This window comes from Panthera leo, chromosome F3 (assembly GCF_018350215.1).
Source record: "Panthera leo isolate Ple1 chromosome F3, P.leo_Ple1_pat1.1, whole genome shotgun sequence".
Taxonomy (NCBI): Eukaryota; Metazoa; Chordata; class Mammalia; order Carnivora; family Felidae; genus Panthera; species Panthera leo.
Window position 1 is genome coordinate 6,098,240 of NC_056696.1, and position 14,281 is coordinate 6,112,520.

Consider the following 14,281-nt stretch of genomic DNA (forward strand, 5'->3'; position numbering starts at 1 on the left):
AGAGCTCCTACAACTCTTATAATCTCCTGAATGATGGGAGGGTCTGACACAGAGATCCTCAATCCCTTTTGTTCTAATGAGGCGACTCGGGGTGGGATCCAGGATGGGAACTGGTCACTAGAAAGCCCAAGCCATGATTAGAAGCTTGGAACTTTTACCTCAGCCTCCCACCCTTTGGAGGGGGGAGAAGGACTAGAAAATGAGTTAATGATCGATCATGCCTATGCGATGAAGCCCCATAAAAATCAGGTTGGTAAACATGTCCATGTGCTGGCAGGGTGACACAACCCAGCTCCGTGGGGTCAGAAGCTCCTGTGCGCAGGGCCCTTCCAGACTTTGCCTTATGTGGCTCTTCTCTGGCTGTTCATCTGTATCCTTTATCATATCTTTTATTATAACCGATAAATGCATTTCCCTGAGTCCTGCAAGCTGTTCTAGCAAATTATTGACCCTGAGGAGAAGGTTGCGGGAACCTGGATTTATGGACAGTCAGTCACGAGTACAGGTGACAAACTGGGACTTGCAGTTGGCATCCGAAGCGGAGCAGGCTTGTGGGACTGAGCCCTTCACCTTGTGGATGGGAAGTTAACTCCACGTAGAAAATGCCAGAACTTAGAATTGTAAGACAGTCAGCTGGTATCAGAGAATTAGTCAGTATGGAAACCAACCCCTTATACTTCATGTGGTAACAGAATGTTCTCTGTGAGTGTATAAAGGAAAATAGTGAGTTTTCCTGGACAGTCTTACTCACTGAAATGCAATTCAATTCATTTTCTTCCGTGATGGTTCTGAATCAGAGATGATTTTGCTCACCAGGGTACACTGGCAATGCCTGGAGACATTTTGGATTGTTATATCTGAGTGTTTTTGAATGTATTTCTAAAGTCACGTGTACATCCTTGAAGGTTATAAGATCTGATGGCACTATCCGTAAACGACAAAGATACTCTTCTCTATGCATGTATTTGTGTGTATGTAACATTGCACATTTGGGCTTCTAACACACAACAAAAGGAAAAGGAGTAAGCCTTTACTTCCTCAGAATTGTGTCCATGAAAACTGGTAAATATTCATAAACTCAAAAACCTCAAGTTGAAATACTTTTCAATCTACGAGTTTTGAAAAAATGAATTAATATTCATTTGGCCTCTCCTGCATCACTCTACTTATTCTCTGAAAATAAAGATTAGAAATCAAGAAGAAGGCATAAGCCCCAAAATATAGTCAAATTTTGTCACACGCAGTCTCTATGGCAGTGGCTTTAGACACACTTGCGTGGGAATATCAGCTACGAATGCCTGGCCGGTACCTGTTACTAATTAGTAGAGAGTTGATGTTTTTGATGCTTAACTTTTTCTTTTTTTTTTTGTAACCCAGAGAGGATTCAACATCATTCTTACGTATTTGTATTCGCAAATGCTTTCTCGAATTGAAGAAAATATAGTAAAAACAAACTTGCTAGAAATGGCTTTTAATCCCGGGAATTGTTATAAAAGTATATGATGTGAGACCCACTCATTGGGGAGTATTGTTACCAGGAAGGTGGTAACTGAGGCTTTCACATACTTATTGACAAAAAGGCTAAGGTAAAATCACATACCATTTCATAACATCATTTTCTATGAGATATATCTGGAAGTTAATGCCCTATTGATAATAATTTAAAGATACCTCTTATCTATGATTAACACATACTATTTAAAACAGATTAAATTAGGTTGAAAGCTCAAAATATGGGAAATAAAGTGTAACAGAGATAATTACTCAAGATTTAATAAGTTATCATTAAAATCAACTTACTGGGCCCACAACAATTGGTCTTATAGTCTGAACACCAGGAGAAGAACAACGCAGCTCTGTCCTCGGTGAGCTAGTATTTAAAAAGAACAGAAAGATAAATAAGCATACAAGGTTAGGAAAAATTCCCTACTTTTTAAGCCTAAAAACATTAATTGTATGCTAATAAGAAAAATAAAACATACAGCATATTTTACTTTTATACTATTTTCTTTAAAAAAATTTTTTTAATGTTTATTCATTTTTGAGAGACAGCGAAAGAGACAGAGGGAGAGAGAGAGAGAGAGAGAGAGGTTGAGCAGAGAAAGAGGGAGACACAGAATCCAAAGCAGGCTCCAGGCTCTGAGCTGTCAGCACAGAGCCCAGTGCGGGGCTCAAACCCATGAACCTTGAGATCATGACCTGAGCCGAAGTTGGATGCTTAACAGACTGAATCACCCAGGCACCCCATATCCTATTTTCAAAGAGATCTTGTCTTTCTTCTCACATCTATTTAATGGGAAGAAATTTACATTCAATCACCACCTTAAATCTGACTGTCTGCACTATATGAATACTTTTTTATGGGTAAATACACACATTATATTGACATCAGCAGCAAAAATCTTACCTTTTATTTTTCACTGAACAAGTTCCTGGCACACTCCACTCAAGAAATGATGTTCCTTCATACTCTAACGTAATCTAAAAAAGAAGGTACAATAGTTCAAACAAAAAGTCTGCCCCAGAATTTTTACCTCAGTATTCAGAGGCAGGGTTGAATTTTCTGTGTCCTTATCATTGAAAGAAAGAATGACTAAACATTTTATTGCTTTAAAATTGTACAAAGTAATACGACAAAGGAAAGGCAATGTAGGTTTTCCAAGACACTTCAGTAGTCTCCCTTAAAAACTCTAAGCTTCTTTGTGGAGTTGAGACGACAGGGAAGTAGGGGGACTGGGATTGCCCTGGTCCCTCAAACACAGCTGTATTGAGGAGAGATCACTTGGACCACCCAAGAAATGGATCTGCAGAGTGCCAGAAGAACCTCCAGGGACAGAGAGAGGCAGCATGGTGGGATGGAGGTGCATGTATATGGAGTGGTGGAGAGAAAATGGCAGAGGCATGGAAGGGAGGGAACCCTTTCTGTGCAGAGACAAAAGGGAGTGAAAGAGAGAGGGGTTGTAAAAGTCAGTACTCAGTTGGCACAAAAGGAAAACCTCTCCAGACCACAGATGGGGGAATGAGAAATACAGAGAGTGCCAGTTTCTATTTTGCAAACAGCCTTAGGAGCTGAAACTCGGAGGTTTCAAAAGTGCACGACTTTCGCCGACTTTCTCCGAAGCTAAGCCAGGAGCCGCTGGGTGCTCCTGTGGAGGAGGAACCTTCCCCTGGAGCGCATAGCCTGGTACACGGATCTCTGGGGGATACTGGAAAACAGTCCCCTTTCCAGAGTACTTTGGGAAAAGGGTTTATTGCCTCCCCAATGACAAAGACCCTGCAGGTGCCAGCCAAAGGCCTTTTTTTTTTTTTTTAGTTTATTTATTTATTTTGAGACAGAGAGAGCACAAGCAGGGGAGGGGCGGGGGGGCGGGGACAGAGGATCCGAAGCCAGGTCTGTGCTGACAGGAGAGAGCCCAATGTGGGGCTCAAGCCCAAGAACTGGAAGACCATGACCTGAGCCGAAGTCAGAAGCCCAACTGACTGAGCCACCCAGGCACCCAGTCTTTTATCAGCCTTTTATCAGCAGAGTGGAGTGGCTCTACATCAGAACAGGATCCATGCTGTGTGGGGGGTCCTTTAAGACATTGGGTTTTGAATCCCAACTGGGCACCTAGAAGGTGCTGGAGAACCGTGAGGAACAGGTCAAGCTGAATGCCCTCGCTATCCTGTGAGGGCTGCCTGAACAGGGGTTTGAGACAACCTGGCGTGGGAAGGAGAGATTGGGGTGTCGCCAGTTTTCTCCCCATCACCAACACAGTGGGGCTTCAGAGAGAAGCACAGCGGCCCCCAGGGGAGGCGGGACACTTACACCAAACCCTGCCCCTGGTAACTGCACACCTACTGGAACAAGACTGACACTGAGCCAATGCAGCCAGCCTCTCCTCCAGACCAGCACAGCCACCTGTCCCTGGCACCAACAGACAACTGTTTGTTGCTGTTGTTATTGTTGTTGTTTGCCTGTCTGGTTGTCTTTTTCGTTTCTCTTTTCTTTTTTTTTCTTCTCTTCTCTTTTTCTTTTTACCCTCTACTTTTTTTATATTGGAATAAGGCTCATAGCTTCTGAATTGTTTGTGGTCAATTCTTAATATATATATAGTCTGTTCAGGCATTTTTACTTTATTCTTTTTATATCTTTTCTATCTCTTCTCCTTTATTTTCCTTTCTTTTTCTCTGGATTTAAGCCTTATAGTTTTTTGATTCTCTGTTTGGTCTTCTTTTCTCCCCTTTCATTTTTCTTTTTTTATGGGATCAGGCCTCCCCCCTACCTCTTTCCTTTTTTCCACAGTTACTTCAACAAACAAATCAAAGCCCACCTGGTGGAAGGTCCAAACACTCCAGCACTACAAGCAAGGAGGACCTCTACAGAGGACTGACCAGTGGGATAGAGCAGCCAAAACACAATAGAGTGCATGCAACATACACCAAAAACACTTCCTGAAGTGCCAGGCCCTCAACAGTGAATGACCCCTTTTTAATATAGTAGTACTGACAGGTGCAGACACATAACAAGCTACTAAAACATGCAAAAGACAGAAATTAGCCAAAATGATGAAACAGAAGAATTCTTCCCCAAAACAAAATTTGGGAAGAAATCACAGCTAGAGAATTGCTCAAAACAGATATTAACAATATATCTGAATAAGAATTTAAAATAATAGTCATAGGACTAATAGATGGGCTTGAAGAAAGCATAGAAGACAACAGAGAATCTATTGCTGCAGAGATCAAAGACCTAAGGACTAGGCATGATGAATTAAGAAATGCTATAAATGAAATGCAAAATAAACTAGATACAGTGACAGCAAGGATGGAAGAAGCAGAGGAAAGAGTAGGTGAAAGGGAAGATAAAATTATGGAAAACGATGCTGAAAAAAAAGAGGGAAAGGAAATTACTAGATCACGAGGGGAGAATGCGAGAGCTAAATGATTGTGAAATGAAACAATATCCATCACATAGGCGTTCCAGAAGAAGAAAAGCAAGAGAAAGGGGCGGAAGGTTTATTTGAACAAATTATAGCTGAGAACTTCCCTAATCTGGGGAAGGAAACAGGCATCCATGTCCCAGAGGCACAGAGAACTCCCTTCAGAATCAACAAAAACAGGTCAACACCACGACGTAGCATAGTGAAACTGGCAAAATACAAAGATAAAGAGAGAATTCTGAAAGCAGCCAGGGACAAAACGTCCTTAGCTTACAAGGTAATACACATAAGGTTGGTAGCAGACCTGTCTACTGAACCTTGGCAGGCCAGAAGGGAGTGAATAGGAAAAATATGTAGTCAAGAATCCTTTATCCAGCAAGGCTGTCATTCAGAACAGAAGGAGAAATAAAGACTTTCCCAGACAAACAAAAACTAAAGGAGTTTGTGACCACTAAACTAGCCCTGTAAGAGATCCTAAAGGGGACTCTGTGAGTGGAAAGCAGCAAAGACTACAAAGAACCAGAGACATCACAACAAACATGCAATCTACAGATAGCACAATGGCACTAAATCCATATCTTTCGATAATCACTTGGAATGTAAATGGACTAAATGCCCCAATCAGAAAACACAGGGTATCAGAATGGATAAAAAACCAAGATCCATCTATATTCTGCCTACCAGAGACTCATTTTAGACCAGAGGACACCTGAAGTTTGAAAGTGAGGGGGTGAGGAAACAGCAGTCATGCAAACAGATGTCAAAAGAAAGCCAGAGTAGCCATACTTACATCAAACAAACTAGATTTTAAAACAAACACTGTAACAAGAGATGAAGAAACATTATACCATAATTAAGGGGTCTATCCATCAAGAAGAGCTAACAATTGTAAATATTTATGCCCCCAATGTGAAACACCCAAATACATAAATCAGTTAATCACAAACATAAGCAAACTTTTGGGTAATAATACCATAATTGCACGAGACTTTAATACTCCACTTACAACAATGGAACAGATCATCTAGGCAGAAAATCAATAAGGAAACAATGGCTCTGGATGACACATAGGACCAAATGGGCTTAACAGATATATTCAGAACATTTCATCTTAAGCAGCAGAATACACATTCTTCTCGAGTACACATAGAACATTCTCCAAAACAGATCACATACTGGGTCAGAAAATGCCCTCAAATAGGTACAAAAAGATTGAGATCACACCATGCATATTTTCAGATCACAATGCTATGAAACTTGAGATCAACCACAGGAAAAATTTTTGGAAAGCCTCCAAATACATGGAGGTTAAAGAACATCCTAATTAAGAATGAAGGGGCTAACTAGGAAATTAAAGAAGAAATTTAAAAATACATGGAAGCAAATGAAAATGAAAATATGACAGTCCAAATCCTTTAGGATGCAGCAAAGACAGTCCTAAAAGTAAAATACATTGCAATTCAAGACTATCTCAAGAAGCAAGAAAGGTCCCACATACACAACCTAACCTTACACTTAAAGAAGCTAGAAAAGGAGCAACAAATAAAGCCCAAAGCCAGCAGAAGAGGGGAAATAATAAAGATTAGAGCAGAAATAAACAATGTAGAGTCAAAACAAAAAAAAAAAAAAAACAAACAGTAGAACAGATCAATGAATGTTTTTTGAAAGAATAAACAAAAATGATAAACCTCTAGCCAGACTTCTCAAAAGAAAAGAGAGGGGACCGAAATAGATGAAATCATGAATGAAAGAGGAAAGATCACAACCAACACCACAGAAATACAAACAATTAGAAGACAATACTATGAAAAATTATGTGCCAATAAGCTGGAAAATCTAGAAGAAATGGACAAATTCCTAGACCCTCACACACTACCAAGACTCAAATGGGAAGAAATAGAAAATTTGAACAGACCCATAACCAGCAAAGAAATTGAATCGGTTATCAAAAATCTCCCCCAAAATGATTCCTGGCCAGAATGGCTTCCCAGGAGAATTCTACCAGACAATTAAGGCAGAGTTAATACCCATTCTTCTCAAACTGTTCTAACAAATAGAAATGGAAGGAAAGCTTCCAGACTCATTCTATGAAGCCAGCATTACCTCGATTCCCAAAACAGACCGACTCCACTAAAAAGGAGAATCACAGGCCAGTATCCCTGATGAACCTGGATGCAAAAATTCTCAACAAATACTAGCAAACTGAATTCAACAGTACATTAAAAGAATTATTCACCACAATCAAGTGGGATTCATTCCTGGGCTACAGGGCTGGTTCAATATTCACAAATCAGTCAACATGATAGACCACATTAATAGAAGAAAAGATAAGAACCATATGATCCTGTCAACAGATGCAGAAAAAGCATTTGACAAAATACAGCATCGTTTCTTGATAAAAACCCTCAAGAAAGTCGGGATAGAAGAAACACACCTTAACATTATAAAAGCCACATATGAAAGGCCCACAGCTAATATAATCTTCAGTGGAGAAAACCTGAGAGCTTTCCCCCGAAGATCAGAAATATGAGAGGGATGTCCACTCTTGCCACTATTGTTCAACATAGTGTTGGAAGTCCTAGCCTCAGCAATCAGGTGACAAAACGAGATAAAAGTCATCCAAATTGGCAAAGAAGAAGTCAAACTTTCACTCTTTGCAGATGACATGGTACTCTACCTGGAAAATCTGAAAGACTCCACCAAAAAACTGCTGGAGCTGATATAGGAATTCGCCAAAATCTCAGGATATAAAATCAATGTACAGGAATTGGTTGCATTTCTATACACTGATAATGGAGCAATAGAAAGAGATATCAAGGAATCAATCCCATTTATAATTGCACTAAAACCCATAAAATATCTAGGAATAAACCTAACCAAAGAAGTAAAAGATCTGTATGCTGAAAACCACAGAAAGCTATGAAAGAAACTGAAGAAGACACAAAGAAATGGAAAAACATTCTGTGCTCATGGGTTGGAAAAACAAATATTGTTAAAATGCTGATACTACCCAAAGCAATCTATACATTCAATGCAATCCCAATCAAAATTGCACTGGCATTCTTCTCAGAGCTAGAACAAACAATCCTAAAATTTGTGTGGAACCACAAAAGACCCTTAATAGCCCGAGTAATGTTGAGAAAGAAAACCAAAGCTGGAGGCATCACAACCCTGGACTTCAAGATGTATTACAAAGCTGTAATCATCAAGACAGTATGGTATTGGCACAAAAACAGACATATAGGTCAGTGGAATAGAATAGAGAGCTCAGAAATGGACCCTCAAATGTATGGCCAACTAATCTTCTACAAAGCAGGAAAGAGTATCCAATGGAGAAAGACACTATCTTTAGCAAATGGTGCTGGGAGAACTGGACAACAACATGAAGGTGAATGAAACTAAATCACTTTCTTACACCATACACAAAAATAAATTCAAAGTGGATAAAAGACCTAAATGTGAGACAGGAAACCATCAAAATCCCACAGGAGAAAACAGGCACCAACCTCTTTGATCTCAGCCACAGCAACTTCTCACTTGACATGTCTCGGGAGGCAAGAGAAATAAAAGCAAAAGTGAACTATTGGGACCTCATCAAGATAAAAAGCTTCTGCACAGCAAAGGGGTGAAAAGATGTTCAACATCCCTCATCATCAGGGAAATACAAATCAAAACCACAGTGAGATACCACCTCACATCAGTCAAAGTGGCCAAAATTAACAACTCACGAAACAACAAGGATGCGGAGAAAGGGGAACCCTTTTGCACTGTTGGTGGGAATGCGACCCAGTGCATCCACTCTGGAATACAGTATGGAGGTTCCTCAAAAAATTAAAAAATAGAACCAGCAATTGCACTACCGAATTTATCCAAAGGATACAGGAGTGCTGATTCGAAGGGGTACATGCACCCAATGTTTATAGCAGTGCTATCAACAACAATAACCAAATTATGCAAAGAGCCCAAATGTTCATCAACTGATGAATGGATGAAGAATGGAATACTGCCTGACGATGAGAAAGAATGAAATCCTGCCATTTGCAACAATGTGGATGGAACTAGAGGGTATTAGCTAAGCAAATTAAGTCAGAGAAAGACAGATATCATATGATTTCACTCGTGGAACTTGAAAAACTCAACAGATGAACATAGGGGAAGGGAAGGAAAAATAAGATAAACATAAAGGGAAGCAAACCATAAGACACTCTTGAATACAGAGAACCATCTGAGGGTTGCTGGAGTGGGGGTTGGGGGTGGATTAAATGGGTGACGGGCATTAAGGAGGGCACTTTTCGGGATGAACACTGGGTGTCATACGTAAAAGATGAATCACTGGGTTTTACTCCTGAAGCCAAGTCTACACTGTATGTTAACTAACTTGAAAATAAATTAATAAAAGAACCCTATAAGATTCTTATTTTACTTCAAAAATAATCAGCGCACCTGGGTGGCTCAGTTGGTTGAGGGGCTAGCTTCGGCTTAGGTCATGGTCTTGTGGTTTGTGAGTTACAGCCCCGCATTGGGATCTCTGCTGTCAGCGCAGAGCCTGCTTGGGATTCTCTGTCCCCCTTTCTCTCTGCCCCTCCCCTGCTCTCTCTCCCTAAAAAATAAATAAACACTTAAAATATTAATAATAGGGGCACCTGGGTGGCTCAGTCAGTTAAGCATCTGACATTGGTTCAGGTCAGGATCTCACAGCTTGTGGGTTTGAGCCCCGCATTGGGCTCTGTGCTGACAGCTCCGAGCTTGGATTCTGCTTCAGATTCTGTGTCTCCCTCTCTCTCTGCCCCTCCCCTACTCAATTCTGTGCCTCTCTCTAAAAAATAAATAAGCATTAAAATTTTTTTAGTAAAATAATCATCATCATCATCATCATCATCATCATCTCTCAAGTGTCTGGCAGGTGACTGTACTCCAGCAGATTCTGAGGATAAAGAAAAATGGATGAGACAAGATCCTACACTTAAAAACAAGACATGGTGAATTCTGAGGTCCTACTATTCACGGATCACTGACTGTCACTATCACTTTCATCAGTCACATTTTCCTTATTTCTTTTTTTTTCTGCTTCACATTCTTTCATTTATAAGTTCTTTCTTTCCTCTTTTGAAGGATACTGATCCACATCCTAATATCATCAGTCTCAGTCTCAACATTGGTCTACTTCAGCCAGCGTTGGGACATCATTTCACCTTTAGAGTAACAGTTTTATAATGTGTACACATTTCATGTAGATATATGTGTGCAAAGAGTGTATCAGTGTCTTTGCTTGTAAAAAGGGGATTATGATACCAACTACGTCATAAGTTTGAAGTGATAGGATCAGTGACAGTGTATAAGAAAAAAGAGAAAAAAATCACCAGAAGATATAACCTAACCCTGAAATACGTAAAGAAAAAAATGTTTAAATTTTAGTTGACACACAATGTTACATTAGTTTCAGGTATACAGCATAGCAATTCCACAAGTTCTTACATTAATGCTCCGTTCACCACAAGTGTAGCCACCATCTGTCTCCATATACTGCTATTACAATATCATTGACAAAGTCCTTATGCTGTGTCTCATTCCTCTGACTCATTCATTTCATAACTAGAAGCCTGTATCTCCCACTCCCCTGTACTCATTTTGCCCAGCCTGCCAACCTTCCCTCTGGCAACCATAATTTTGTCTTATGTATTTATAGGTCTGATTCTGTGTTTTGTTTATTTTTTGTTGTTGCTGTCATTGTTTCTTGAGATTCTACATATGACTGAAATCCTATGACTTATTTCTCAATCTGACTTATTTCACTTTAACATACCTTCTAGGCCCACCCATGTTGTTTCAAATGGCATGATCTCATCCTTTTGTATGACTGTGTAATATTCCTGTGTGTGTGTGTGTGTGTTTGTGTGTGCGTAAGTGTGTGTGTGTGTATTCCTTATCCATTCATCTACTGATAAGCAATCTTCATTATCCATTGATCTATTGATAGAGAACTTAGGTTGCTTCTGTATCTTAGCTGTTGTAAATAATGCTTCAATAAACAAAGGGATGCATACATCTTTTTGAATTAGTGTTTTCATTTTCTTTGGATAAATACCCAGTAGTAGAATTATTGGATCATATGGTATTTCTGTTTTTAATTTTTTAAAGTATCTCCATACTCTTTTCCATAGTGGCTGAACCAGTTTGCATTCCCACCAACAGTACACAAGGGTTCCTATTTCTATACATTCTCACCCATCTTTGTTGTTTGTTGTGTTTTTTATTTTAGCCATTCTGACAGGTGTGAGGTGATAGCTCATCATGGTTTTGATTTGCATTTCCCTGATGATGAGTGATGTTGAACATCTTTTCACATCTCTGTTGGCCATCTGTAGGTCTTTGGAAAAAAAGTCTATTCAGGTCTTCTGCCCATTTTTAGATTGGATTGTGTGTGTGTGTGTGTGTGTGTGTGTGTGTGTGTGTGTGTGTGTGTGTGTATTGAGTTGCATAAGCTCTTTATATGTTTTGGATATTAACCCCTTATCAGATATATCTTTTGCAAATATCTTCTCTCATTTAGTAGGTTGTCTTTTTGTTTTGTTGATTGTTTTCTGTGCTGTGCAAAGGCTTTGTATTCTGATAGAGTTCCCATAGTTTATTTTTGCTTTTGTTTTCCTTACCTTAGGAGACATATCTAGAAAAATGTTGCTGTGGCTGATGTCAGAGACATTACTGCCTGTGATCTCTTCTAGAATTTTTATGGTTTTAGGTCCCACATTTAGGTCTCTAATCCATTATGAGCTTATTTTTATATGTGGTATAAGAAAGTGGTCCCATTTCATTCTTCTGCATGTTGCTGCCCAGTTTTCCCAGCACCATTTGTTGAAGACACTACCTTTTCCCCACTGTATAATCTTGCCTCCTTTGTCATAGATTAATTGGTTTATTCCTGGCTTTTCTATTCTGTTCCATTGATCTTTATGTCTATTTTTGTGCCAGTACCATACTGTTTTGATTACTACAGCTTTGTAGTGTAGCTTGATATCTGGGATTGTAATACCTCCAGTTTTGTTCTTTCTCAACATCACTTTGGCTACTTGGGGTCTTTTGTAGTTCTATACAAATTTTAGTATTATTTGTTCTAGTTTTGTGAAAAATGGCGTTGGCATTTGATAGAGATTGCCTTAAACCTGTAGATTATATAAAGCAAAATTTGATAGAATTACTAGGAAAAAATTTAAAAGTCACAAATACTGTGGTATATTTTTGATACACTTTTCTCAAACTACAGATAAACCTGTAAAAGATACACACACACACACACACACACACACACTTCCCAAAATTTACCAATATAAAACATATTCTTTCCAATCTTACATAGAACATTTAATCAAAATTGACCTTATTTACAAAATTAGTCTTAGCCAATCTCAAAGAATTGTTATCACACATACTATGCTTTTGATATTAATGAAATAAAATTAGAATTTCTCATAAAGATAGAAGAAAATCTTAGGATACATATAATTCTTAAAATAGAAAGCCCAAACTTTACTTCTGAGTGATTCATGGAGTAAAGGAGGAATCACAAAGGAAATTACAAAATATGTATAAATAAACAATAAAACATTCAATGTTATCAAAATGTAGCATATAGTAAAAATAACTCCTCAAATGAAATTTATATCCTTCAATATATACAAAAGAAATAAGGTAGGTTGAAAGTGAATAAACTCTGTTTTCAGTAGAAGATGCTAATAAAATAACAACAGAGAAAACCCAAAATAGTAGAAGGAAGGCTATTTAAAAAGAGGGAAAAAGAAGAGTTTAAAAAAGAAAACAAATTGTGAAGGGTTAGTGGTGATGTAGTTTTTCAATCTACCCAAATTTCCTTATAAGCAGAGAGAGAACAATTAGGATGGTACCAATAAAACAAACAACACTGGACAATGCCAACAATAAAACTTGGTGACAAAGTATCCGTCAAAATCCCCAAATATAAGTGGGTTAGAACAAACCAGCTAAAACAACCAGACTCACATGTATGAGCATAAGGAAGCAAAAGAAAGCAAATATGGTAGACCTTAGAAGGGAAGAACCACCTAAATCAGTGATAGGTATTCAGTGGAAACCACGGCAGGACATTTCGAGGACAGCAACTCTAACCAGAGGGGTTGTTGCACTTTCCATTTTTAAGTAAGTCCATGAAGTCCATGATAATGTCTGAAAGAGCACGAGAAGCTAGGACCTACGAACCCTAAACCAAGGACCCAAAGATACCTTCTAGGACAAGGATCTGTAATGAAAAATACAGGGAAAAGAATCCCAATAGAGTTGGAAAGGGACAATAAAGACAAAGGAAAGAGAAGCTACAGATAAATGAGAGAGGGAAATAGAAGCTGGAGATCTCAGAAAGTATTAGCCTCATTTTTTGGATACTTTACAAAACAACAGAAGAGGTAACTCTACAGCCATGAAGTTAGAAAAGTTATTTTGACCCACCCTCCTTAAAGATCAGGAAAATTAAGTTCATGTAAAAAAAAAAAAAAAAAAAAAAGCAACAGAAAAAGGATCACAGTCTAATTTCACATAGTTATTACACGAAAAAGAAAATATGAGGCAGAATAATTGTAAGAACATACACAATGTATAAATGAACGCTATAACTTAATATGAGTGTTAGCCTTATGTATCATCTTGGCTAGATTACAGTACACAGTTATTTAATCAAACCTAGGTTTATCTGTGAAGATATTTTATAGATGTGGCTTATATCTATAGTCAGTTGACTTTAAGTAAAAGAGAATGCCTTTAATAATGTGGATGGGGCCTCTTCCATCAGTTGGAAACCTTCAGAAAAAAATGGAGGTTTCCTGGAGAAGAAATTCTGCTTCAACACTGTAGCATTAACTCTTGACTAAATTTCCAGCTTGCTGGCCTGACCTAAAGATTTCAGAGTTGCAAGTTCCCACAGTCACAGGAGCCAGTTCCCTAAAATAAATCTCTTAACATAAGTATGTATAAATTCTAAAATGGTTCTGTTTCTCTGTGAGAACACTGGCTGATACATCTACTATTTCAAAATGAGGCAAAATAAATAAGGAAATGATAGAAGTTATGAAAGAAAAGTATAAATCAGAATTTGAAATTCATAAATAAGCTAGAACTCAGGAAAAATATAGAAATAAAAGAAAAAGTCATTTCAGAAATAAACCAAATGTGTTTAGAAAAAACACAACTGTGAATAAGCAATAGATAAGGCCTTGAGATGAACAGCTTTTTAAGAACAAAAGAGATAAAAAGTAATTCAAGAATAAGTGGCAAATATAAAAGATAGGCAAAGAAAATCCAATGTATGTATAGTTGGGAGATCCTGAAGAAGAAAA

General features: G+C 38.3%; 1 protein-coding gene across 3 annotated transcripts in view; it reads right to left on the reverse strand.

Annotated features, from left to right (window-relative positions):
- The window catches only part of CATSPERE (catsper channel auxiliary subunit epsilon), a 196,523-nt gene that overhangs the window by 166,194 nt on the left and 16,048 nt on the right, over positions 1-14,281 (reverse strand). For all 3 annotated transcript variants that reach the window (XR_006199154.1, XM_042926453.1, XM_042926454.1), the window contains exons 3-4: positions 2,408-2,481; positions 1,801-1,870 (exon numbers count right to left, since the gene is read on the reverse strand). Coding sequence is in view for 2 of the 3 variants with exons in the window: in XM_042926453.1 (XP_042782387.1) it covers positions 1,801-1,870; positions 2,408-2,481 (144 nt within the window). In the remaining variant the exon portion in view is untranslated. The remainder of the gene's footprint in view (positions 1-1,800; positions 1,871-2,407; positions 2,482-14,281) is intronic.